Raw genomic sequence first — 26,615 nt, 5'->3', positions numbered from 1 at the left:
GCCCGGCGGCAGCGACGGACCCCGCCATGGACAGCGGCACCACCGCCATGGACAGCGGCACCACCGCCATGGACTTCCAGGCGGCCCCCGGCGGCGGCGGCAGCGACGAGCCCGCCGAGCCGCCCGCCATGGACACGGAGGACGGGCCGGGAGCCCCCGGGCACCGCGCGGGGGGCGTGCGGCCGGACGGGCCCTCCCGCTCGGCCCCGCAGCCCGGCAGTGACCCCGCGCCGGAGGAGCCGCGGCCCGGCCCGGGACCCGCCGCGGCCCCGGAGCTCGCGGGAGGCGAACGGACCGGGCTGTGCCAGGGCTCGGGAAGGGCCATGGAGGCGGAGGCGATGCCCGCGGAGCCGCGGGGCTCTGCCCGCTGGGAGCCCAGCGCCGGGAGCGCCCCGCGGGGCACGGGGAGCTCTCGGGCCCCCGGCGGCGTTGAGCCCGCGGGCATGGAGCTGGATGAGACCCCCGAGACCCGCGGCCCCCCCGACACGGCCGGGTGGGCTGAGGACGCGCAGGACGAGCCCTCGGAGATCCAGGGGCTGCTGGCCCAGCTCGAGACCCTCGACCCCAGCCTGTGTGACCGCCCGCCCGCCCCGGAGCGGGGCCCGCCGTCCCCCTCGGGTGCCGGTGCCCGGCGGTGCCCGGGCAGGTGCCGGCCCTGCCCGCTGCACGTGGCCACGGGCCGGGGCCTGGCGACGCGTCCCTGCTGCCCCCAGCACCCGGCCTGTGCCCGGCCCTGCCACGGGCTGCTCTTCGCCGAGGCCGACCGGGAGGACTTGCTGAGCCTCCTGTGCTACGAGGGGGGGCTGCCCGAGGCCGGTGCTGAGACCCCCTTGGCCCGCTCCGATGTTCTGACTGGGACTAACCTGGAGATGCTGCAGGTCCGGGAGGATCCAGCCACTGTGGAGAAGCCTGAAAGGCCGGGGAGGCTAGAGAGCTTAGAGGAAGACCCTTCCGGCAGCTGGTGCTATGGAGAGGGGCTTTGCGAGGTTGATTCCACCTCTGAGGGCACTCGGGAAGGTTCGCCAGAGCCAGCGTGGGCGGCCCTGCCTCCCGCTCCAGCCCCCGAGGCAGAGCAGCCGCCACCTCCAGGCGCCGTGACCGTGAGTGCTCCGGGTGTGGTGGGGCCGCAGGAGCCAGGACTTGCCCCTTGGCCCTGCTCCCTCCTCGGGTCTGGGCTGGGGGCGGAGGGGAGCCAGGGATTTCTTTCCTCGGGTCTTACAGGGCCTTGTGCTGCAAGTGTGCCCAGACAAGACCCTCGGTACCGGCTTTGGCTCCTACTGCCCTGAAGGCGGGGGGATACTTGCATGGCTGCCTGATCCGTGTGTGCCCCGGGGCAGAGGCTGGTGGGTCTGAACAGCCCCTCCGGCCCCTGGATCCTGTGCCGTCCTCCCCTCCAGCCCCAGGACCCTGTGCTGTCTCCCCTTCAGCCCTAGGACCCTATTCCTCCCTGCCCAACCCTGGGACCCATTTCCCCCAGCCTCAGGGACGCTGTGCCATCACTGTGCCACTTCTCCAGTGCCAGGCAGGCTGAATCCCTGGGATGCCAACCACAGCCTCACCTGCTCTTTCGTTGCTTTGCAGAACAGGGAACCCCCATCATCCTGCCCAGCCTTCAAAGAGGGTGAGTTGCTTCTGTGCTCAAGCAGCAAGAGCATTCAAGAGTCCTGACCCACGTGCTCTGACCCTGAATGGGGGTGGCTGAGGGTCCCAGCTGGGGAGGGAGTGCCTGTCTCTGTGTCCATCCAGGGTGGCAATGTCGCTGCAGGCTTCAGATGGCTTGTTTGATGCTTTGTTGAGGAAGTTGAGGTGCTTCAGGGAGCAGGATGGGGGGATGCTCAGGAAGGGAGAATGGGATGCCAGGTGTGCCCAAGAGAAGGGGGAAGCAGCATTGGTCCCCAGTGATGCCAGGAACCCATGTCCCAAGCACTGAGCTGCTCTGCCATGTGTAGGAATGCAGCTAATGGGCAGTAAGAGTTGGTACCCCCAGTTTCAGAGGTAGGGGAGCAGCCCCTGCTCAGTCCCTCCCAATGCCTCAGTTCCAGGCCCTTGTGACCCGGAGGATCTGCTGGACGGTGTCATTTTTGGGGCAAAGTACCTGGGCTCCACACAGCTGGTCTCGGAGAGGAACCCCCCGACCAGCGTCCGCATGGCGCAGGCCCAGGAGGCCGTGGACAGGATCAAGGTGCAGGAGGGGTGGGGGGCACAGCTGCCCCCAGCCTGGCCCCCCATGGCCGTGGGGCAGCACTCGGGGCCTGCCCAGGGATACCTGGCTGTGGGGCTGGGACCCAGCGGGGTCCTGTGACCTCTCCATCGTCTCACAGGCACCCGAGGGGGAGTCCCAGCCCATGACAGAGGTGGATCTGTTCGTCTCCACGCAGAGGATCAAGGTGCTCACTGCAGACACGCAGGTGAGCGGGAGTGGCAGCACCCGTGTGCCTCCGGGGCTGCTGGAAACTTCCTGTTCGGCCTCGGGACCTCAGCTTTGTTCCCACACTGGAGGGGTTATGCCCAGGGATGGCCTGCAGTCGAGGACACACATCTGGGGGGGGAAATGTAATTCCACAGCCATCCTTTGTCGTGTCCTTGGCTCTCTGTGTGGCTGCACGAGGCTTCCCGTGCGAGCTGCGCCCTGGGGAGCTGCTGGGATCCCAGACCAAGCTTCAGGGAACCCAGGCTTGAAATCTTGGAAGCTTTTTGCCTCAGGATTACTTTCTGCATTATAGTAAGAGGGAAGGGCTGTCCTGTCCCCTGGCAGCACCCAGGGACACGGATGAGTCCCTGATGAAGGAGCTCTTTGTACCCAATGGCACAGACATGGTTTCTGCCCAGTGTGTGCCAGGCATTTGCGCTGCATCCCAGCTCCATTGCTGAACCCCTCCTGCTCGCTGGGCTAACGGTTGCCCACAGGGCTGAACATCTCTGCCTGTGTCGCCCTTGCCAGGAGGCCATGATGGATCACTCCCTGCAGACCATCTCCTACATCGCCGACATCGGCTCCCTCGTGGTGCTCATGGCGCGCCGGAAGCTGCCCCGGCGCTCGGAGGTGGCGGAGGAGAAGCGGCTCTACAAGATGATCTGTCACGTCTTCCACTCGGCCGACGTGAGGCCACACGCGGGTCCCTGGGGAGGGCAGGGTGGCCGTGGGGTCCTGGGCCCGTCCCGCTGTAACAGCTGGGGGTCCGTGCTGGGGGCAGCAGCAGAGACCCCTCCCTCCCCACAGAGAGAGGGCAGGAGCCCAGCCTGAGCATCTCTTTTGCACAGAGGGGCCCAGTGAGCAAAGAGGGGAGGATTGGCACTGTAGAGGGGCCCATTCAGGCAGGGAAGGAGCTCCCAGGGCCGGTGCCTGTGCTGGGCACTGCAGGGCATTGGGAGCTGTTGGCTGCAGCCCTGAGCCATGGGCAGGAACAATCCCTGTCGTTCTCCAGGCCCAGGTCATCGCCCAGGCCATCGGGCAGGCATTTGGTGTGGCCTATCAGCGCTTCCTGGAGGCCAACAGCATCGACCCCAGCGAGCTGACCCCCCGCCAGTACAGCCGTGCCCTCGAGGACCAGGAGCAGTACAACGCAGAGCTGACCCACTTCTCCCGGCAGGAAAACTGCAAGGACGTAAGAGCTGCTCGGGGGAAGGAGGGCATGGGGACCCTGCTGGCACCTCTATGTCATCCTCTCCATGGCTCCCTGAACAGCTGAGGTGCTCCCTACAAACCAGACCCCATCCCAGCCAGCTGTGAGCACAGGACACCAGTGCTGTGCTGGGGCATGTGCCCTTGGCTCTGGTGACAATAACCCACCCATTCTGCTCCCAGGTCTGCATCCGGAAGCAGAAGGGGGAGATCCTGGGCATCGCCATCGTGGAGTCAGGCTGGGGCTCCATCCTGCCCACCGTGGTCATCGCCAACCTGATGCACGGGGGCCCCGCGGAGCGCTCGGGGGAGCTGAGCATCGGGGACCGCCTCATGTCCGTCAATGGGACCAGCCTGGTGGGGCTGCCCCTGGGCACCTGCCAGAGCATCATCCGGGTGAGCTGGGACGGGGCAACCTCCTCCTTCCTGCCATGGGGAGTGGCCTGAATGCTGGGATCCCCCCCGGTGCCCCCAGCTGTGGGGGCAAGAGTGCATGGGGGCTGTACCTGTCCTGTGGGCTGTGACAGTCCCTGCTCTGAGTGCTTGGGAGGAAGGGGTGTGACAGGGCAGGGACAGACCTGGGGACTGTACTTGATGTGGCAGGGTATGGCTGGGGTCCTTCCTGAGGAGGAGGGTAGAAGAGGAGGCAGGCACCTGTCTTGGAGGAAACCTGTTGTACCATCTAGCTCTCAGGCAGGAAGGAGCTGAAAGCAAGGACAGTGTGGCCTCGGGGGCAGAGTGCAAAGTCTTGGGCTGGGTTTATAAGTTCTTGTCCCTGGATTTGGCATAACAGTATCCCTGCGTGTACCTCAGTTTGAAAACAGGTTGCTAATCCTCAGCCCTCCCATGAGCAACTTGGCTGTGTTGTCCCTCCACCAGAGCTGAACAGCTCTCCCAAATCTGACCAGCCTTCATCCCCCCTCCCAGGAGCTGAAGCACCAGACCGAGGTGACACTGAACATCGTGCACTGTCCCCCTGTCACCACGGCTGTCATCCGACGCCCCGACTCCAAGTACCAGCTGGGCTTCTGTGTTGAGAACGGCGTGGTGAGTGCCTGTGGGATGGGGTCTGCCCGAGGGACAGGCAGAGCTGTCTGTGCCCACAGAACAAAGCCCAGCTTCCCCATTCCCTGTGCCTGCCCAGGCCAAGGGGTCACAGTGCTCTGCTGTGCAGAGCAAAAGGCTTCTCACAGCTCTCCTGCAGCACCAGTGGTTGTACCCCTCTTTCTGTTGCTCCTTAGCTGTTTGCTTTCTGGGTGGTGGCTTCTTCTTGGCTTTCTGGGTGTGACCCCCAGTGACATTTGTTGCTGTTTTCAAGACCCTGGCCACTCCCTGCTCTGGGGTCTGCTGTGGCTGTGTTGTGAACTCAGAGCAGGGCATTCCCAGGCCCAGTGGGAGCTGAGGGAATGGGTGGGTGGGCAGTGGAGGCGGTGGCACAGCTGCCTCGCACACTGACTGATGCTCCCAGTGGGACTGGAGATGTGGGTCTCTCCTGCTGCCCCAGGGAGAAGCTCAGGCTCTGCAGCCCAGGCTTGATGGGAGCAGGAGGGTTCAGTGAGTGGGAGCAACTGCACTCCCTGTCAACTGGGGGAAAAAGTCCTGGGGGCTGCCCTTGCCCCAGCACGTCGCTCTGGTGGCAGCAATGCAGGGCAGTGGCTGCCCTCACTGTGCGCCCGTGAGCTGGAGGAGACAGCACCCAAATCCAGAGCGCTGGCTGGGAGCCTGCAGGGGTGTGAGGGTTTGGGGCAGTGGTGGTGCAGGGCCGGGGCTGTGGGCACAGCCCTGATCTCACCAGCACTCCTCGCTCCCAGATCTGCAGCCTGATGCGCGGGGGCATCGCGGAGCGGGGCGGCATCCGCGTGGGGCACCGCATCATCGAGATCAACGGGCAGAGCGTGGTGGCAACGCCCCACGAGAAGATCATCCAGATCCTCACCGAGGCAGTCAGTGAGGTGAGCAGGGCCCTCACAGAGCAGCTGGGCTCAGAGCTGGGCACCAGCACCCTCCAGCCCGGGCCGGGGCCTCTGATCTGTGCCTCTCTGCCTAGGTCCACATCAAGACCATGCCAGCCTCCACGTACCGCTTGCTGACAGGGCAGGAGCAGCCCGTGTTCCTCTGAGCCACTGGCCGTGCCTTGGACAGACAGGAGCAAGCCTGGAGGGGCAGGTCTGGCTCTGCCTTCTGCCCCAGCCCTGCATCAGAGCCCTCAACAGGACCTGATCCTGCACCTCTTCGGTTTTACTCAGGACAGAGAGGGAGGCTCTGGGGGCTGATACCCAGCTTGAGCAGTGTCAGGGCCTGTGGTGCCACAGTTTGGGCACCTCCCACCCTCCACTCACGCCTTCCTGCCTCACAGTGCCTGCACAGTGCCCACACAGTGCCTGTCCTGCTGCTGCTGGTGGGAGAAGAGGGGACTCCACATGAAAGGTCCCCCCCATCCAGTCATTGCAGATTGTGCTTTTACACTCACCAACAGTGCCTTTCCCCAGGTGAGGATGGTGCTGGAAGCACAGCTCAGCTCCAGAGCTCAGCTCAGCACAGCCCCAGAGCAGTGCTGACCCTGCACACCTCTGTGTGGGTGCACCACTGGCACTCGCTCCCAGACTCAGCCTTAAGGGCAGCAGCACTCTTGGCACCTGCTCCTCCCCTCTGGCTTGGCCAGGGGCCTGCTGGGGTGCAAACAAACCCCCATTAGACCCGTTGCACCAAGCTGGGAACCTACCTCAGCTTCTCCCTGGTGCTGCCTTGAACTGCTCTGCACGCACACCCCAGCCCGGGGCCTCAGCCCTTGGTGCAGCAAAAGGGAACATGGCATTGCCCAGCCCCACATTCTGGGATGTTGGGGCCCCAGGGAACCCCCTGGGGATGTGCCCTTTGGTGGGTGGCTCTCTGGGCCCCTGAAGCCAGGGCAGCACTGACCTGGCTGTGCCTGGATGCTTTGCTGATGTGAAAATAAAAGTTGTGGGAAATGTGGGAGGCTCCATTGGCAGAGCCCCATGTGGGCTGCAGTGGAGGAGGCTCAGCTCTGGGTGGCACACCAGGGCAGTGCCAGGCCCTGATTCCTGCTCTGGTGGCTCAGGCAGGGCAGCCAGCAGCACAGGTGCCTGGGTGTCATCAAGGCCACCCTCCTACATGGTGTGCCCTGCATGGTGCCACCCAGCATGCACAGACACAGCCTGTTCTGATCCAAATGTCCCTTTTATTTCAGTAGCAGCAGCTGTGGCCAAAAGTAAAGGAGGCACTTTGTGGTTGGGCCCAGCCCAGTCTGGCACTACCTGGACTGTTACCTGGACCCAGGGGCACAGGGCTGTGGCAGGGCTGGCCCATGGGGACAGGCCAGCAATGCCACTACACATCTGTGGCTGGCCCCCACTCATAGCCTTCATCCTGGTCCGAGTCATCCCTGGCGTGTGTGAACCTCTTCCTCACTGCCTCGTGCTCGTATTCCCTGGGGGGCAGAAGCAGTGGTGGTGGCTCTGGCACCCAGTTGGGCCCAGGCTGGGACAGTGCCCTATGCAGGCCCTCCCCAGCCCTGGGCTGGCTGCCACCCCCTCCCTGCAGTCCCAGGGCACAGGGTACCTGATGCTGTCGTAGCGCTGGCCTTGCTGCAGCTGCTTGGGCACCTGGGGAGGAGCAGAGCAATGAGGGGTCAAGGACAGGGCAGGGGTTTTGCCCTGGCATGGGGTGTTTGCCCCTGGGGATCCAGAGCTGAGCATGAATGCACAGCTGGACCCTGCAGCAGCTCCCTGCCTGTGTCATGGGGATGGAAATTATACCCCAGAGACAAGCACTGTGGCCACCCCTTTCTGCCCTACCAGCCCCTTGTACCAGTCTGGGGGGACCCACCTTGTCACTCTGGCCATGTCTTGGGGACACCTGTGCTGGCTCAGAGGAGCTCAGGCCGTGGCTTGGGGACACTTGTGCTGGCTCAGAGCTCAGGCCATGGCTTGGGGGCAGCTGTGCTGGCTCAGAGGAGCGGGCCAGCCCGGGCTGGTCGTAGGCATCCTCTGCCTCGCCGTCAGTGTAGGCACCTGCCTCGCCATCCGTGTCCTCGTAGTCACTATTGGCGTGGCTGTCACAGGTCAGGTAGCCTGAGGCCACCGTGCTCGGTGGGTTCAGCAGTTCCAGACTGTCCTCAGGTGCCACATCTGCCTGTGGGGTGGGGATGACAGAGACTTGGGATCCCAGCTGTGGGGGACAGTTGTGCAGCCCCAGCCGGCCGAGCCTCACCGCAGGGATCCTGTGCCCTGTACCTGCTCTGCCGTCGTCCAGATAGGCTGGTTTTGCTGCGTCCTGATGATGTCCTGGATCTGCTGGAACCAGGCATTGCCACTGCCACTGAGGTGGATGGTGGCTGTGAAGAGGTGGCTGCAGTACTTCTTCATCTTGTTGGCCTGGGCATAGAGGCGTCGGGAGCTCTTCCTGGAGTCGGGTGCCAGCCACTGGCGCATGGCCTTGACACCCGGCCGGCTCTCGGGCTCGCAGAACACCACCACCGGGTAGTACTGCACGTAGTTGAGGCGCTCCACGGCCGAGGGGGTGATGTCAAGCAAGGCGTGCTTGCCCTGGGGCAGGGCACGGCCGTCAGCCCCGCTGGGGACAGGGACAGAGGCCATGGGCTCCCCCAGGCCCCGCCTGGCCCCAAGGACAGGGGAAAGGTCTCTCACCTTTTCTGCAATCTGCTGCACCGAGTCCAACTTGATGACCTTGGACGATGCCCCATCTCGGGGCACGCTCGCTGCAGGACATGGAGACGGGGCATGAGAGGGGCTGGGGGAGATGTGACATGTCCAGCAGCCCCAGGCTGGGCCTGGCCATGCCCAGCACCAGGGCTGTGTCCCTCAGGGAGAGGCATGTCTGGAGCCAGGCTGGGATTGTGATGCTCAGGGCAGGGAAGACGAATGAGCCCAGGAAGGTGTTGGAGTGTCACAGAGAGGGGGCAATGGGCAGGGTCAGGACAGAGTCAGAGGTAAAGAGCTCCCACAGGTCCTGGATGCTGCAAGTCTGGCTGCTGGATACAATTTCCCACAGGGGGCACTTACGAGCGATTTCAAACAGCTCAGGCAGCTCCCGGCTCAGCTTCTGCATGGCAATGTCTGCGATGGGGCCCAGGATCACCACCGGCCGCTTGAAGCTGGCTGTGAGAGGACAGAGGGGCTCAGGGGGGCTGGGGGTGAGGGCAGAGCTCCCAGCACATGGACATCCAACCCCACTCCTCATAGTGCCCACGGGCCTGGGACTCGCCCCACTTGTCCCAGGAGAGCGGAGCCTATCAGCACCCACAGAGGGGCAGCCCTGGGGCCGATGGCACCCAGTGGGTCTGGGCAATGGGGACACAGCCCTGGTGCCCACCTTCCTTCAGGACCACCCTCTCGTACGGTGGGTAGCGACCCTGCTTTGTGAGGGCAGACAGATCTTCCCGGCTCTTCCGCAGCATCTTCTTGGCTCCCCTCAGGCCCCGCAGCTTCCAAAACTCGGCCCGTGCCCCGGAGGGGTTGGCACCAGACGTGGTTTTCAGCACTGACTCCAGGCTGGCAATCTGCTCGGCCCTGAGAGAGGAGAGGGCTCATGACCTGCAGCCTCTGGGTTTACCCCCCACTTGTCTCTCTGGGCTCTGAGGAGTGGGGCAGGACAAGCCAGCATCACTGCTCAGTGACACGGCTGGGTGAGTCTCCTCCCTCTGGGGCCTTGGACAACCCAAGCATCAGCTGCCCCATCACTCCTGAGAAGGGATTTCACCAGCTCATTCTTCCCCCTGCTGCTCCACCAGCCCTTGCCCTGCCTCTCACTGGGCCCACCATCCATGTCCCTGGCTCACTGGGGAGCCTTCCCTAGCTCTGCTCATCTCAGAGCCATTCCTGGCTCCATCCCTACCTGCTCTGGTTGGGGATGATGCCCTTGTCCTGCTCCTGCAGGTCCCTGCCCACACGCACAGCCAGCCAGTTCCCCAGCCTGCCGCGGTACATGGTGTCCAGCACGTGGAACACGTCCCCGCGCACGAAGCTGAGCCCCGACGGCGTGTCCTTCTCAAAGTCAAAGTGTGTCCGGATGTAGAACGAGTCGCCCACGTTGGACGAGATCATCTTCCTGTAAACTGAAGCCCAGGGTGAGAGGGACCAGCAGGGGAAGAGGAGGGGGAGGATGCTGGAGAGGAAGGTGCTGGAGGGATTTTGGAAGGAGTGAGGGAGCCTCCAGAGTGGCCCTGCTCCTAAGGAGGCTATTGAGGACACATTTTCCTCCCATGGCTTTCTCAGGCAAGCTGGAGACAACAGGACCTGACCCCCCGGCACACACTGCCCTCTCCAGGCTGAGCCATGGTGCCAGAAAGTCCCTGTGCTTCAGGATACCAAGGCACAAATGGGGCCGGGATGGTCTGGTCCTCTCCCATCAGCTTTTTGGAAGAGGAGGAGGGGTTTTGGGGAAGGAGGACCACCCTGCAGGGGAAGGAAGGACTATGGCAAGTCCAGCAGGTCTGATGCTTGCCCAGAAGAGAGAGAATGGAGAGGCACAAGTCCAGGTTGAGTCTGGTCATCACTCACTGTCCGGCTTGCTCTGGGTCCACAGCGTGACCTCCTCACCCACGGGCAGGGCCATGAGGTGCTCCACAGCCTCCTCACGGGTCAGGTGCTGGAAACTGGTGTCATTCACCTGCCACGGAAAAGCACTTGGACACAGCCCTGCCAGTGGGATGGAGGGAATGGGCACCAGTGGGGCTTCCAGGGACAGCAGTGCCCAGGGCAGAGTGGGAGAGGGAACCGGTCCCTGTCACCCAAGTGCCTGCCACAACCCCAAGTGGGCCTCTGAGACTTCAGAGAGGGTGCTTGGACCCCACCGGGTGTCACCATGGTGCTGGAGACAGGACTGACCCTGCTGACAGTGCCCACAGAGCCAGCCCAGCAGGTACAAGTTATGGGTACCAGCACTGACTAAAAACAATGCCCAGCAGCAGAAATCCAAACCCCAGGGGAGGTATCACACCCAACAGGTGTGACCACACCCAAAAGGCCCAGGTGCAGCAGCATTCGGAGCCACTCCCAGCCCGCGGTACCTGGAGGATCTGGTCCCCCTCCCGGACGCCCTGGCTGTCGGCCGGGCTCCCCTCCTGCACGCTGGACACGAAGATGCCCACGTCGTTGCCACCCGCCAGCCGCAGCCCCGCGCTCTTGGCCTTCACGAACCGCACGACCCTGGAGTCAGCGCTGTACCTGCCGTGGGGAGGCACAGTCAGCCCGTGGGGACACGTGGGGACAGGGCAAGGGGCCACAGACCCTGTAACCCCAACCCCATGCCAGAGCAGATCCCTGTGTCCCCCCAGCCGTTCCCTGCCACCTCTCACAGACGTACCCGTCCTTGAGGGCAGCTTGGGGGGCAGCATGGGGGCTGTGGTCATCCCCCTCCACAGCTTCCAGCGGGTCTGCAGGAAGGAGAGCTGGTGAGGAGCAGCAGTGGCTATGCCGAGGCACAGGGAGCCCTGGCATGACTCTGCCAGGGGTTTGGACAGCAGAGATACCCAGGAGCCCAGAGCCCCCTCAGTGCCCAGTGCTGAGCCCACTCACCCAGTCCCCGAGCGTCGGCCATGGTCACCTCGGCCACAGGCTCCCTGGTCGATCGTCTGCTCTCCCTGGGACAAGGTGGGGCAGGATTTAGGCAGGGCACAGGCAGGCAGTGCCAAGTGGGCAGTGGGACAGCAGAGCAAGCTGGGGATGGCAGTCCCACCTCCAGGGACAGTGCCTTGGGAATAGAGAACCAGCCCCCCCTAGACAGGTGGAGAACACAGCAGATCTGCCAGGGGACAGAGGGGCTCATGGGGACAGCGTGGGGCTTACAGTGGTGAATTCATCCTGGCAGCAGCTGGAGATCGTGGGGAAGCATCAGGGGATGGTGGATGGGACAGCTCAGAGTCGATGTCGGAGATATCTGCAGCAACAGGAGGGAAGATGCACCCGTGACCATCCAGTCCCTGTGCTGTGTATTTGGCCCCCAGTCCCGTCCCCGTGTCCCCTCACCGTCCATCCGGGAGCTGTCGCTCTGGCTGTCCACCTCAGGGATGTTCACCAGGAACTGCCGGTGGTCCCGGAGGATGAGCAGGGTCAGGATCCCCTCTGTCCGCTCAATGAGCTGCTGGGTTTCAGCCAAGGACATGTCCTGGCTGGCCACCCCGTTGATCTGGAGGGGTAGAGTGGGCACTGCTCTTGGGAAAGCCACCCCCAGGGAAAGCCCCACTGGAAAGGGGTACTTTGACTGCCATGTCCTCAGTCCCTTCCCAGTCCCTCTAGCCCAGCCCCAGGTGCCACAGCTTCTCCTGTCCTGGACCGTGTCCCTACCCCTGGCTGCCTCCCAGTATATCCTCATCCTACACAGAGGAAACAAATTAGCCATGCTAATTAACATTCACCTCCACCTGCCCAAGGCCCTGCCTGGTGGCAGGAGCTGCACAAACCCCTCAGACACCTCAGAAGCTCAGTTTTACTTTGCCCTTGGCCTGCACTGCCCTTCCACGTGCTGGCCTGGAGCCAGGGAATCAGGCCCCAAGTGGACCCTGGGGCTGGGATCTCCCTGAGTTGCAGCAGCTTTTCCCAACAGTTTGTAGGATGTAATCCCTTCCATTTGCCACAGAGTCACTTCGGCACTGGTTCCCAGTAGCCACAGGTCTGCCTGGCCCAGGTGTGCAAACCAAGGGTCTCCCTCCCTCTAATTCCTCCTCCCCAAGTACTTGCAGCATCATTTCACCTGACAAACACCTGAGCTCCTTGGGGACTGTCACCTGGCAGGGACACACACTCGCGAGGGGAGACCACACACCATGGGGAGAGCAGGGTGGACACGACCCCGCTGTGCCAACGGGACAAGCCACCAGCCCAGCAGCACAGGGGCTGGTCCCCAAGAGCCCCCACGGGGTCCTGGGACAGGCAGGGGGACAGGGCAGGGAGTGGACACCAGACAGAGCTGCCTCCAGCAAGCCCGTGGCTGGGCCCTGCAGTGACACCAGGGATGAGCCCCCCAAAGAGGGGCAGATGAGACCCCCAGCGAGTGCCGTGCACCATGGGGGTCCCTATACCTTCAGGATGAGATCTCCCTCCTGTAAGGAGCTGCCCTTGGCCGCCAGTCCACTCTCCACTATGTGCTTGATGAAGAGCTGACTCCCCAGCTTCACGCCATACTCTGCAGCAGAGAGAGCTGTGACGGTGGCAGAGCCAGGCAGATGCAGGACCCCCTTGAGATCACCCCTCACCACCATCTCCACAAGCCCTGGCTCCCCCTGGGGGAGTAGCAAGCCCCAAAGCTGAGCTCTGCAGCCCCAGGCTGAAGGCAGAAGGTTTGGTGCACCCAGCACAGCACACACTGTCCCCTCACTGCAGCCAGACCCTGGCACCCACCCTGCCATTGCCTCCTCCCCAGGGAAAGGCACAGCCAAAAATCAGGTGACAAAACCCAGGGACAGCAGGAACAGGAGGGGCCTCACCTTCGTTCTGCTTCTGCTTCACCAGGACTGACGTGATGGGCTTCGTGGGCACGTCCTGGCGTGGCAGCCGCTTGAAGCCTGACACCAGGGCCAGCCCGTTGGTGTCCCCTTCCTGGCCAAAGGCGTTGCTGGAGCGGTGCCGGCTGTGGCCCCTCCGATCTGAGCCGCTGCCGGGACTCTGCCTCCAGTGGCTGCTGTCCTGGCTTCGCCTCCGGCTCCGGGACACCGGCCTGTGCTGGCGACGGTCATCGCGGTGGTGGCCAGAGCTCCTCTCACTGGACGAGTCCCCGTCGTAGCCCCGGCTGTGGTCCAGGTCATCCCGGGAGCGCTGCAGGGCTGGATCCCCCCTGTGCAGCCCGTCGTCCTCATCCGAGTCGTAGTGCCGGGGCACAGCAGGGGACCCGGGGCTGCTCTTGCTCACGGGGAGGTGAACCTTCCTTGGTCTTTTCAGTGTCTGCAGGTACAAAGTGAGAAGCAGATGGTGGGTGCAGCCATCTCTGCCAGCTGTGCCTGCAGCAATTCCCAAGCCCTGAACAGGAGCCGTGGTGTGTGTGACAGGGTGCTGGGATGGGGACAGGCACGGTGCAGCCCCGCACACGACGGAGGGCCCTGTCCCACCACGGGACACACTCACAATGTTGGCGACCTTGCCGCAGGTTTTGAGTGTCTGGATGGCGAAGGAGGATGAAACATTCTCCATGGAAAGGCCGTTCACCATCACAATGTGATCCTTCCTCCTGGGAAGGAAAACACAGCTGTGGCTCTGCCCTGGGCACAGCCCCAAGCCCGGGGAGCTGTCGGGGTGGCAAGGGCACCCCAAGGGGACCTCATTCCCAGCCAGGCAGGGTGACAGCAGTACTGGCCCTGTTCCAGCAGGAGGGATTCTCTGTCCTTCCCACCCTCACTGGCAGCGGGCACCCCCCGTGCACCCACGTCCCCTGCACTCACTGGAGCCGGCCCATCGCTGGTCCCCCGGCCACCACGTCCGACACAAACACCGCCGTGTCCCCGGTCGTCCTGTTGGGATGGTCCCGCCCTCTGGAGACAGCGAAGCCAAAGCCCCGCTGAGGGTCCTGGCAGGGGTGGGTGGGCAGACAGGGGTCAGGCAGAGTCGACCCCACAGCCCCTGTCCCCTCCCATGGCTGCCCCAGGCCATGCTCACCTTGCTCAGCGTCACTGTGTGCTGCTCCCAGATCACCATCTCCTCCATGGTGGGCACCCACCAGCTGGGGAGGGGGACAGTGGCAGCCGCCTGGCAGGGGGGCTCGGACCAGCTCCACCTCCTCTTCACAGCCCCTGGCCCCTTCCTCACTCCTGCATCGGGCTGCAACAAAGAGCAGCAGCAATGCTGAGCTGTGGGCACTGGGGACAGCAGGAGTGGAGGGGACAGAGCCCTGTGGTGCCCGGGCACCCACCAGGGCACCGAGACTGCTAATTGTGTCACACCCTGAACAATTAATTGTTCCCCACATGGCAACTGGCTCTGGAACCCAGAGCTGCCTCTGTGCAGCGTGAAATCAACCCCCCGGGGGTCCATCTCCATCCCCTTGGACACATGTCCATGGAAGTGGAGGTTTTACACAGGGCAAGGTCAGGACCCATCTACATGGGACTTCCTGTCCATGCTGTCCTTGTGGCCTCGCTCCCCACCCTCGTCCTGGATCTGGCAGACCCCAGGGTGCTGCTTTGGATGGTGTTTCAGTGCCTGCCCGCCCTCTCTGGGCTCCATCAGCTCTGCCAGCTGCTTTGGCAGCACCTCTGCCCCTGCTTCACCCCTTGGTTTTCCCCAAATCCAACATTTTCCAGCTGAGATAGACAAGCCTGACTGACACAGTGACATCACCTCCAAGCTGAAACTCCTGGGATGGGCCTGGGGATCCCCTCCACCAGCTCCTGGCTCCCTGAAGGGAACATCAGCATGAACCCAGAGAGATGCAGGATCCCATGTGGGTGGGGGAGGTAGCAGGGCCAGAGCCTCCTGCCAATCCCCATGGGGTGGGACAGGGAGAGGGCAGTTTGATCAGGGACTCACAGAAGCATCAAGGCTAGAAGAGACCCTCAAGATCATCAAGTCCAACCATCAACCCAGCACCATCATAATCACCCCTAAACCATGTCCCCAGGCGCCTCTTGAACACTTCCAGGGGTGGTGACTCCAACACCTCCCTGGGCAACTTATTCCAAGGCCTGACCACTCTTCCAGTGAAAAAAAAAATTCTAGTATCTAATTTGAACCTGCCCTGGTGCAACTTCAGGCCGTTTCCTCTGGTCCTGTCACTTGAGAAGTGGCAGAAGAGGCCGATCCCCACCTCACTACACCCTCCTTTCAGAGAGTCATAGAGAGCAGGGAGGTTCCCCCAAATCTCATCTTCTCCAGACTGAACATCCCCAGTCCCCATGGCACACACTTGGCCTGTGGTGCCCCAGGGCTCTGGGGTGGCTGTGCCAGGGGCTCTGCTGGCTCCCAAAGTTGGCTCAGTCATCCTCGATCCCCAAGCTGCTACCACAGGCAGCTGGAAAACTCCACAGCTCCTTTGGGAATAGGCCGTGGGACAGCTTTGGTGGGACCAGGAGGCATCAGATATGCCCTGTGGGCAGTGCCAGAGGTGATGCCAAGCAGGGATCCAGTGGTGGGCAGCCAGCCCTGGGCAAGCACCACAGCCCAGCCCTAGCACAAGGACTTCCCGTGGCAGCCCCTGGCTGGAGCGATGCTGGGACAGCCCCCAAAATGAGCCCCAGCTCAGCCCCTGAAACAAGACCCAGCTCCCTGCAGCCTCAGGGAGGGCTGGGGGGAGCCCGGTGTAATCATTCACCCGGGCAGGGCGGGTGTGGAGGGCAGAGTCCAGACTTCTCCTCTGCTTCCCCTCTGCGTCAGAGCTGCCAAAATCAGCCCAAGAGCCTTCCTGGCACACGCCAGTGCTCACCACATGGAGGGGGACACATGTGCCTGGGGGGTGGCTGGGGCTGGGCAGGACCCCAGTGTGGTGGCACCCACAGTCCTGTACCAGCGCTGGGAAGACTGGTGACAGACAGGAGCCCCCAGCATGGCAGTGAGGTGGTTTCAGCCGTGTCACCAGAGTTGGCTGGTCTGTGTTTACAGGCTCCCAGGGCACCTGCAGGTGACATGGTGTGAGCCACAGGTCCAAGGGACCCCAGCCTGGGGCAGCCAGAGCATCCCCCTCCCCAGGGTGATGATATCTGCTGTGCCAGAGCCGCCCCTGCTGCCACCCAGCACAGTCTCACATTGTCCCCAGCCAGCTCCCACTACTGTCCGTCACCAGGGCACCACAGTCTGGCCACGTGCCTGCGTCCCACTGCCACCCGTGGCTCTCCGTGGGCAGTGGCTGAGGCAGTGTGGGGATGGCAGCAGCTCCCGTATCACCAGCTGGCACCAGCAGTGCCCACAGTGCCACCAAACCCCAGCCCTGTCCCCCGTCGCCCCCCCGGGGCTGGCGCAGGGCCTGTCCCAGCCAAAGGCCGAGGCTGGCAGCAGGAGGAGCCGGCTCAGCCGGTTTCCGACAGAAACCAGCCCGCACTTGGAATGGCCCCGCCGGGAGGGGCAGTATCTGGGCAGAGCTGACCATGGCCCGGCCCAGCCCCGGGCACCGACAGCACCGGGAGCCCCACACACCCCGCTCTGCCCCAAACGTGCACCGTGGCAGCGTCTTCCAGGGATTTTAAAACCAAAGGAAGCTGGGCTGTGCCAGGGTAGCTCATTCCACTGCCAGGTACCCAATTCAGGGGTGTGCCTGGCCCCGGGTGACACCGCCAGCAGCACCCACCGTGGGGACAACAACGAGTTGGGGGGTCATTTATCAGAAAGTGACACCCCAGCCGTGCCCCCTCCACCTATATTCTGTGTTCCAACCCCCCCATCCCGCTGATGGGGGTCCTCAACCTGGGACTCCAAAGCCTTCCCGGGATCAGCGGGGTCCCTGCTCTAAAGCAGTGCTGCGAAACCGCGAGACCCTTCTCTGGTCCTAGTCATGCAGCACCGGGGGCCCAGATCCCCCCAGAAGTTACTCTGTCCCGATCCCACCCAGACCGACACCCTACTCTGGGAAAAGGTCTCTGGAAAAGCTAACCCGGACCGAGTGTAAACCAGTAGGAAAGAGGCACGTCCTCCAGCCCCGGGGCGTGGAGCTGTGATCCCCCGGGGTATCTCCCTGTCGTGGGGCAGAGTTCCAGGAGGGTCACCGGGTCCTGGAGCCACCCAGGGAGGGACAAAGAGTGGCCGGTTTCCCCACGTGAAAGCACGGCTGGGTCCCCTCCCCAGCCGGGAAGCACAGCCGGCAGATCCCCGGGGACAGAGTTAGGAACTCACCGAGTCTTCGATCCGACCAGGAAGGAGCTGAGCTCCCGGGCTGGTGGCAGAGGTGTCACTCCAGGGTGCCTTGCGTAACCCTTTGTGGCCCAGGCGCTGCCTGCAGGAGCGAAGGATAACGAAAGGGGTCCTAGGGCAGCTTCCCGGGCACAGCAGGACTCCCGGAGGGCTGTCCCTGGTGTCCTAAACCGTGCTGGTGGCTCAGGCACCGACACTCACCCCCCTCCCTGCCCAGCACAGGTACAGGCTCACGGGATGCTGGCGGTGGCTGTGCCTGGGGTCGAGGGTCCTCCCCACCCATCCTGGCCCTCTCCAGGGACGCGGTGGGACTCTGCGCCAACCCACGCCGCCCCGGACCCCTAAACTCTCCCAGTGTCACCCAGTGTCCCAAGCGATGACAGGGACGGAGGCCAGCCCGGGGCTCCCTGTCCTGGGGGATGTGAGGTAAAAGGTGCCCCTGCTGATGGATGCTCTCCCCTCTCCTCCCCTCCCCTTCCCCTTCCCTGCCCCCACCTGGGGACCAGCCCCTCGTCATCCCTGGTCCCGCGGGGTCGCTTTCCTGCGGTGACAGCAGTCAGGTCCACGCCGCGGCTCTCCAGGGGCCGGTACCGCTCCCAGCCCAGAGCCGAGGCAGCCAGGGGGGACCAGTTCCTGCGGAACCCCCCGGCCCGCAGCCGCCACCGCGGACCCGGGGCCATGCCTTCCCCTCCGCTCCCTCCGCCGCACCGGGGGGAGCCAGGAGCCGCTCCCGCCGCTCCCCGGGACCAGCCGCGGCCGGGAGCCCCTGGGGCGGGGGCCGGCGCCGCCGAGCAGCATCATTAGCGCCGGTGGCTCCAGCGCTGCCCCCGAGCCGGGGCTGACCCCGCCGGGACACGCGTGGCCCCGGGGCCGGGAGAACCGGCGGGGCCAGCCCGGGCTGACCCGCGCCCCGGGGCTGGCCAGGGCCCGAGCCGGGCGGCGCCACTAGATGGTGCCGCGGGGCCGGGAGGAGCCGGACCCGGCCCGGACTGCGGAGCGGCGGCCCCGGGGGAGGGAGCGTGTCCGGGGCCCGGTGCACGGCAGGGCCAGCACAGCCCCGGAGGACAGCGCGGCTCCCGCCAAGGCGGAGGCGGGGAGGCGGTGCCCGGCAACGGGAGAGCCTCGAGAAGGCGCCGGTGCCGCGGGAACAGAGCGGGGGAACCGGCACCGCGGCGGGACCGGGGGCGCGGGCTCCGCGACTGGCCACGCCCTCTTCAGGGCCACGCCCCGTTGAAGCCCCGCCCCTGCTGCCGTGGCGACAGAGAGGGCCCACCCCTCTGTGCCTAGCTCCGCCCCCTCGGTGCCATAGCCACGCCTCCGCTGTCATGGCGACCAGTGAGTCCCGCCCCCACCACCCCGCCCCCGCTGCCACAGCAACCTGCCGGCCCCGCCTCCGCTGCCATGGTGACCGCAGGCCCCGCCCCCGTTACCATGGCGATTTCGACCCCCCCACCCCCGCTGCCATAGTGACCGCAGGCCCCCCCGCCTGCCGGAGGGGCCGCGGCCGCTCCCGCCGCTCCCTCCCGGTGCGGCGGCCCCGGCCCCGGCCCCGGCCCCCTCCGCCCGTCCGCCCGGCCGGGCCCCACAGCCCGCCGGTGACCGCGACAGCCCATCGCTGCATCGCAATTAAAGCCGGCGGAAGGGCCATGTGGTGCTTCCGGTGGTGGCGGGGCGTGTCCAGCCGCGGCGCCTCCCGCGCTCCATGGTCCGCGCCGCTCCCAGGGTCCCTCGCGCCGCGGCCGGTAGCCGGGAGGAGCGCGGAGGCGGGCACGGGCCTGTCCGGGGCCTGTCCTGCCCCGGGCCTGGGCCTGCCCGCGGCCGCCATGGAGCTGGAGCTGCCCGAGGAGGTGGAGGGCTCGGCCGCGGCGGGTGCCGGTGCCATCACCCCGGAGGCCGGCGTGGGGGGACCGGACGCGTCAGGAGGTAACGCGCCGCGAGCACCGGGGGCCGCCCCCGCCTGTCCCCAGCCCCGGCCGGGCCCCTGCGTGTCCCCCCATGTCCCCCGCCGGCCCGCAGTGGTTCAGCCCAGCCGTACCCCCGGCCGGGCGCCCCCGCGGGGCGCCTGGAGTGGTTCGGTCCAGTCCCCCCTGCCCGGAGAGCGCCCCCCCCGGTGCCGCGTGGTTCCGTCCAACCGCCGCTTTCCTCCCCAGAGCGGGGATGGTTGCGCCCCCGGCCCGGGGCTCCCGAGGGGACGGGGGGGATCGGGGAGGGGGCCGGGATGGGGCCGGGATGGGCTCCCCGTGTCCCCCTGCCCGGCTGTCCTGGAGCAGCGAGCGACAGCCGCGACCCCCGGAGCACCGTGCGGGGCACAGGCCGCCCGGCTCCGGGACTGCTCCCGGTACCGATCGGGGGGGGCTGTGGCGGGGTCGTGCTGCCCCTTCCCTGCTCGGGGCTGGGCCTCGGGCGCTCGCAGGCCCCCGGGTTGCTGTGGGGGCCTGAGCAGCGGGGGTGGGTCCCATTTGTCAGTGGCCAGAGTGGGCTTGACCCTGGCAGCGGCATTGGCAGGAGGCTGGGGGCTCTCGAGCGGCAGGATGGATCCGTGGGGCTGTGACTGTGCACCTGCCCCCGCCTCTGCTGCTGCCTAATTATTTCTAGTTCATTAAGAGCCTCGGGATCGCTGGCTGAGCCGAGCGCGTGATGTCCCCGCCGCTGCCGGGCTGACACGGAGCTCCGGGCACCTGCCGAGCCCGGGGGATGCTCGCAGCGTTTGGCTGTGGGGTGACAGCGATCCCTGCGTCGTCAGGCCTTTAAATGAGCATCCTTAGATCTTCCGAAAACAACCTCATCACGGTGGAAGCCGTGCTCGTTTCGCAGACGCCATCCCCGCACCGGGAGTGGGGTGTGTGTGTGTGTGACGTGTGATTTTGGGTGAGATGCCGAGGTTTAGGGGAAGGGAAGCTGTCTCCGGCCGTCCCAACAGTTCCTCATGCTGCAAGGAAATGAGGGGCTGGCAGTGTGCAGCCAACCTTCCCAAGGCTGCTCGCTGTGCTCCCGCCCACCCTCTCCTCCTTTTGGGAGCGTTCTCCCAGCGCAGTGAAGGTTGGCTGGTGATGCCAAGGGAACCTCTTGCTGATCAGGGTCACAGAACCATTTGGGCTGGAAGGGACCTTAAGGCCCACCTTGTTCCACCCCGCCTGCCATGGGCAGGGACACCAATGAACAATTAAAACATTGTCCTTCTGATTTCTTCATCACTTTTCTGTTTCTAGGGAGAGTAGAGGGTTGTAGCTCAGGACTAGACAAGGTGTCTGCGGAGACTGTTGCTCAGCAGGGGTTTAAGCAAGGAGCGTGTGTTTTCCTTCTTCCCTGAGCAAGTAAATCTGAATTTATGAACCTGTGGGCTGTCTTACCTTACGCTGATAGTAAAAAAAGATGAAACGGAGCCAGTAATCTCACCGAAGCTTTGATTTCTGGAGTCAGGTTGCTTTTACTCCTCACTTGGGTAGCGTCCAAATTGTGTCACTTGGCCTCAGCCACACTTGCAGCTGGAGCTCCTGGGGGGCTGGGGACAACCTGCAGGGCAGGTTTGCTGGAGGAGAGCAAAACCCCCAGGGATGGAGGTGGCCCTTGGCGGGGTGTGCAGAGGCACAGCTGCACCCGCACGGGGGGGCTGTGCTGTGGGTCTGGGGCCGTCACTGCGCTCCGTGGGCTGAACTGGGCGACAAACCCTGTTCAGCACATGCAGCACTGGTGCCTTTGCTGCTGTTTGGAGCAGCGGTGGAGGTGCTGAAGTGCTCATGACACACCTGTACAGGTGCTTCGTGCTGCTCGCCTTGTGCTCACCACTGTGCCTGCCTGTGCTGTTGATGGAAGGTCACCAGCACAGCTGAAACCTGCTCCTGGCTGGAGAGGAGGTGGTGTGTGCTGTGCTCTGAATGGAGGTGAGGGGTTAATCCAGAGAGAGGGGTGGTGTGTGCTGTGCTCTGACTGAAAAACCTGGCAGGGTTAATCCTGACTGTGGGTCAGGTCAGCAAAGACCTTCCCCAAGCACTCAGTAAATATTGAAGGGAGCCAGTTAGTCTGGTACAGGAGCAAAACTGGATGGAGGAGAGGGACTGAATCAGGGAAACCTTGGCAGTAGTATGAGTTAAGGTACAGAGAGTGTCTGAAGGGAACTTCTGGAAATCTCATGCTTTGAGGGACCAAACCTCACTTGGTGCCAGCAGCTGGGCTCATGTATGAACACAGAGGCCCAGTTTGTCACTTTCTGAGACCTCGGCTTTGAGGTTTTAAAAAGTTTTGTGACCAACCGTGTTTGAAAAGCGCATTTCAAAAAATCAAGTGGGTGCAATGTCTGCTGTGCCTTCTCCCTGAATGTGCACCCTCATGCCCTGGGAAGTGGCTGCAGGGAGTGCAAGGGGCTGTTCCTGGGTTCTGGTGAGTTGTTGGCAGGAGCAGAGACACAGTGTGTGTGTGTGGGGGGGTTGTTCAGGCTGAGGTGCCCCAAGCACAGGAACAGTTGGGTGAGGAGATGGCACATCCCCATCCCCTCTACCTGGGTGCAGCTGGAGGCAGAGGGTCTGGAAATCTCCTTTTTTCCAAGGGAGGGGTCAAGTTATGCAAGAGCTGTTATTGCAAAACTGACAGCAGAGCTGGTCTCCATCTCCTTGCTAAAGTGGGAATTCTCAGGCTGATGGGGAGGTAAAGCTGACATTGGACTTATTTCCATTACTCAGATCTCTTGTTACGCAGGTTGCTCTCTGCCCATCACTTGTGGCCCAGAGCTGGGGCAGAGGCTTCCAACGTGTTCTTCAGGGTTGGATTCCTCTGCTTTAGGGACCTGAAATGATTTAACAAGGATTTACACTCGTGTTGGACAGTTGTCTTGCTGTCCCTGGAGCTGGAGGAGTGAAGTGCAGATCCCAGCCCCAGCCAGGTGTGCTGGTGGCACCTCTGTGGCCATCTCCAAAAAGCACTGGGAGAGTGCTGATTGCAACAGCCCAGGAACGGTACTGCAGCTCTTCCCCCTTCACAGTGATAACTTTGAAGTGACTTTTGAAGGGTGGCTGGAAGCAATTTTTCCAGTGAGCAGATTAGAGATAAGAGAAGAATTCCACCCTGTGGGGCATAAGCAGTTCAATCCATACCAACGGGATGGAGAGGGGAAATTGGAGAGAGCTTATCAGCTTGAGGAAAAATCAAATGTAAACATCATCCCCAGCATGATTATGGTTCACAGCTTAGTTTGATGTCACATGCCTGTGTGCCGTGAAATGGTGCTGGCGAGGATGATTACAGAGGGAGTCAGCCAGGCAGGAACAGGCAGAAAAACACCCCGTGCCTTGAACTCTTACAGACCCTGCAGTTACTTCACAATCAATAAGTCGCAGCTCAGCTGCAGGGAAAGAGGAAGGCAGTGGAAATAGAATTCAGGCTGCTCTGGCAAATTAATTGTTCTCTGAGATATGAATCAGCTGGAAGCACACAGGGAAGCTGGGGTGATGGGCCTGGGAGCTGGGAAGGGCAGGGAGATGTGGGCACTGCCCGGAGGATGCGGAGCCCGTCGGTATCCGTGTCAGGACAGGCTGGGGAACGAGTCCCCAGGAACGCAGGGCAGGGAGTGATTAATCTAATTTTCATTAACCAGCATTTGGCACTGACCTGTGTGTAACAGCCTGTTCCACCACTGCTGGGGCTGGGCCTGGCAGAGCTGCCACTGCCACGTCCCACTTGGGAGGCTCATGGGCCTCTCCAGAAGGGCTCCTGAGGGAATGACCTGAATGGATTCACTGTGAGCAGTGCATAATTTGGGAACTATTGAAGTGATTCACTGACATGACCATTATGGGCTCTTGCCAGATGACAATCTTAATAAATATGGTTTTCCCATATAAGGTGGTTGCAGCCTGAAAAGCAGCAGCAGGAATTCCAGCACTCTCTTCCTTCATGGACACGTCTTTGAGTCGGCACCAGTCAAGTCCAGAAATAGTCCTGCCACAGCTGTGTGATACCCTGACAAAGACTCGAGAGCCCTTCTCATCCCTTGCTGCTTCAGCTTTGTCATGTTTGTTTGTTCCTATCCATCCTCTTGGGCCGCCAAGCTTATTCCCTTTACCATGATTAATCTACCACTCCTGGCAGGTGCATCACCCCGACATGGATGTGGTACCCTGTGCTTGCTGGGACCTGCTGGCATGAGATCAGTTCAGCTGTGCATGTGGGAACTGCAGGTGTTATGTGGGGATCATTAACTTGTGACTCAAAAATCAGAAACTGTTGCACCTTTTGCACTGCACTGTGGCATGTCGGAAGCAGAGTGGAAGTGAGAAATGTTTGCTAATCCCAGTGCAAGGAGTGTTGGCTGTGCTTGGGTGGGAGTGAACACTCAGTGCTCCCTCCAGCAGCGTGGAGACAGAGCTGCTCGTGGTGTCACTGGCAGAAGATGTTCCCTCTTCCATCCTGGCTGCAGGAAAGCGGGAGCCAAAGTGGGTCCTGCCTTCCTGGATGGTCTGATCCCATGGGTGCACCCTCCTGGATCTTGCCCAGAGCCTGAGGTGCCAGGGGGCTGATGGGGGCAGTGGGTATCAGAGCAGGCTGCTGGTTTTTGGACACGCTCTCTGGTTTAACACAGAGGCCTTGGCACCTCTTTTCTTAAAGATCCGTGTGTGGGGAGAGGAGTGACTGTGAATGTTTGAATCACAGAATCCCAGAATGGCTTGGAAGGGAGCTCATCTCATCCCACCCCCCTGCCATGGGCAGGGACACCTTCCACTAGACCAGGTTGCTCCAAGCCCCATCCAGTCTGGCCTTGAAACTCATAAATAGCAGCAGAACAGCAGGAGATGGCTGGAGTGGGGTGTTTTCTTTCCTATTAAGTCTTTCCAAGTCTCCAGCCAAGACCTCTGATAGGCCCCTTTAATTTGTTTAATAACCCAGTGACAGTGTTGTTGTCCTTCATCCCTCTCCCAGGCCTGCAGGCTGGGTCGCCTTGTGACTGAGAAATTATGTTCTTGGGCATGTTCACATCAGACAGACAGACTGATCAGAAGCTGTTTTGAAGCATTATGCAGGTGCAAAACCCCAGTTGTTTGGTGTGGATTTCCAATAAGTAGCTACTGTTATATATATATATATACACACACACACATCTTTATGGTATTTTGCCATTTCTAAATCCATCTGTGGCAAGTGCAGGAACTCAAAGGAGCAAAGTACTGTTGTTTTTTTGTAAGCCTGGCAAAGCAGAACTCCCGGCCAAGCGCACTCTGGGTGTTTGCTGCCTGCTGAGGGTGTGTGTACAGCCACTTGTGTTTTCCTCTAATAGGAAGGATGCTGGGATGAGGACACGTGCTGGGAGGAGCCCCTCACGAGGGTGATGGCTGTTCCACCACGGGAATGCCCATATGGCCTGGAAAAGACAGGAGCACAGCAGAGGGGGAAATCAAGGCACTGCGAGGGCCTGGAAGCCAAAGGCTGTTTAATGCTGAAATGAGACAGCAAAAGCACCAGAAAGAAGAGGGTCATGTAAAAAACCAAAGTCATGGCTTTTGTGAAGTGGGTTTGGTCTTGATCCTCATCACCAGGGTCTGTGTCAGCAGAGCCTGGGTGTTGCTCACCTGCCCGCATGGGGAGTGTGTGCCAAAGGAAAAGCATCTGCTGGCTTTCCCAGGCTCTCCACCTCCTCCCCAGGTGGCTCACAGAGTCCCTGGAGGGGAAGCCTGGCCTCTCCAAGAGCCCTGCACGAGCCAGTGATCATAAGGTGAGGTTGGGGCTTTGCCTTCTTTAGGTAGGTCTCAGTTCCTCAGGAGCCTGGCAGTTGTTTGTTTGAGTTTTTCAGTGTTGCCAATAGCTGAGTTAACCTCAGGACTTTCTGGGAAGCGTTTTCTGTAATTAAAAAGCTAAAAGTGATCAGAGAAGCTTTTCTGTCACTTCGTCTCCTCACCCACATATTTAGCAGAAAATGCTGTCAACCCCTAATTAAGCGTCGTCTTCTTCCATCGTGTGTTCTTGTGGCTTCCCCAGCTTATGTGTGGGTTTTGGCACTGGCTTGTGGTGAATAACCCAGGCTGAGTCAGAGACGTGCTGTGGTGGGTAGGGAACCTGGAGCCTTTGACATGCTGGGTTACCCTGGGTGTTCACAGCCCGGCCGATGCCGCTGGTCACCACAAACCATGGTGGGAGAGGCTCCAGGAGAGGCTGCAAGTCTTTCACTCTGAGTTACCCCTTTGCTTCTCTTCCAGCTTTCTTTGGATACAGCAAACCCAGTGCTCTTTTCCTAATTCTGTTTAAAAACCAGAAAAGTGTACAACTAGGGAGTCAGTGTGTGATGTGAAGGGTTCTCTTACTGTCTTTACTGTGACACAGAAACAGGCTGGAGTAGTTGATGTGTGAAGAGCAGCAGTGTTATTTTATAGCATGGAGATGGTGTGTTCTTTAGAGATGCATCTCTGGCAGATGCCTGTGAGAAGAGCTGTCCCTCTGGATAACTGCTCAGCTCTGCAGCCTTTGAATCTGGAGTTGCAGAAAACAAACCTCACCATGTCCAGCCACTGCCCTGTAATGGTTTGCAGACTCAGCGAGAGGGCCCAGTCGTCATGTCCTTTGTAATCAGCAGTATCTGCATGTTCTCTTTGCAGAAATTGTTACTGGAAGGGGTGGGAAAGACTTCCTGGGAGAAAAGAGAAGTTGGAAACCAGCTGTTTGCTTCTCTGACGCTTCCATCATTGCAGACCTGCCTGTTGCATGAGGAGTGTTTGGAAGGCAAGGGCCCACGTTCCAGGAGCACACCTGTAGCTGCTCCTGCTGCCCAAGGCACTCGTTGATCCAGCAAAGGGAACCAGGTCACGGCCTGGGGTTTGTCACAAGACCAGCCTGGGCAGGTCCACATCTGCGACTGAAAGGGCCTGGAGATTAGCTGAGCATGGGAACAGCACAGGCAGCAGTGCCTTTGTTCTGGGTGAAACAGCTCAGTCTCCTATACTGGGAGGAATTAATGGATTACAAGATGAGGGCAGCTTTGCCTTGTTTGTGGTCATTAAAACACAGCAGTGCTGCTGGGACGGTGCTGCTGGCGCTGAGGCCGGTGGGGAGCTCAGTGCCCGTGAGACTCCACTGAGCTCAAACGCTGCTTTTCCCTTTACTGCACAATGTTCCACCTCTGTCAGCCATGCAGGGGATGAGGTTTGATCCAGCCTTTGCCATGTGCTCCAGCTGCCACCATTAAGGCTTTCCTGCCCATGTTCTGGACG

The 26,615-nt window shown here is 62.0% G+C and overlaps 3 protein-coding genes across 20 annotated transcripts in view; 2 read left to right on the top strand and 1 right to left on the bottom strand.

Moving 5' to 3' along the window:
* Positions 1-6,593, top strand: APBA3 (amyloid beta precursor protein binding family A member 3). Its single transcript, XM_064637678.1, has 10 exons — positions 1-1,100; positions 1,582-1,621; positions 2,037-2,182; positions 2,322-2,408; positions 2,942-3,100; positions 3,426-3,605; positions 3,806-4,018; positions 4,550-4,669; positions 5,434-5,574; positions 5,670-6,593. The coding sequence occupies exons 1-10, from the start codon at positions 27-29 to the stop codon at positions 5,739-5,741; spliced, it is 2,232 nt and encodes a 743-aa protein (XP_064493748.1). The 5' UTR covers positions 1-26; the 3' UTR covers positions 5,742-6,593.
* Positions 6,594-6,801: 208 nt separating this feature from the next.
* On the bottom strand, positions 6,802-18,679 carry TJP3 (tight junction protein 3). The gene is made up of 21 exons (XM_064637659.1): positions 17,923-18,679; positions 17,410-17,509; positions 14,248-14,409; positions 14,034-14,158; positions 13,720-13,822; positions 13,086-13,539; positions 12,681-12,784; positions 11,629-11,788; positions 11,449-11,539; positions 11,179-11,243; positions 10,967-11,036; positions 10,671-10,827; positions 10,162-10,270; positions 9,497-9,716; positions 8,975-9,171; positions 8,665-8,760; positions 8,290-8,360; positions 7,876-8,187; positions 7,469-7,774; positions 7,202-7,245; positions 6,802-7,070 (listed from the first exon to the last, which is right to left on the bottom strand). Exons 1-21 carry the CDS (start codon positions 18,105-18,107, stop codon positions 6,971-6,973), a joined length of 3,231 nt encoding a protein of 1,076 aa, XP_064493729.1. The 5' UTR covers positions 18,108-18,679; the 3' UTR covers positions 6,802-6,970.
* A 58-nt stretch (positions 18,680-18,737) lies between these two features.
* The window catches only part of PIP5K1C (phosphatidylinositol-4-phosphate 5-kinase type 1 gamma), a 49,257-nt gene continuing 41,379 nt past the window's right edge, over positions 18,738-26,615 (top strand). For all 18 annotated transcript variants that reach the window (XR_010425425.1, XR_010425423.1, XR_010425426.1 and 15 more), the window contains exon 1: positions 18,738-19,350. Coding sequence is in view for 14 of the 18 variants with exons in the window: in XM_064637674.1 (XP_064493744.1) it covers positions 18,753-19,350 (598 nt within the window). In the remaining 4 variants the exon portion in view is untranslated. The remainder of the gene's footprint in view (positions 19,351-26,615) is intronic.

The sequence above is a fragment of the Pseudopipra pipra genome, chromosome 27 (assembly GCF_036250125.1).
Source record: "Pseudopipra pipra isolate bDixPip1 chromosome 27, bDixPip1.hap1, whole genome shotgun sequence".
NCBI lineage: Eukaryota > Metazoa > Chordata > Aves > Passeriformes > Pipridae > Pseudopipra > Pseudopipra pipra.
Note: the sequence above shows the minus strand (reverse complement) of the source record. Positions and strands in the feature narration are given on the sequence as shown.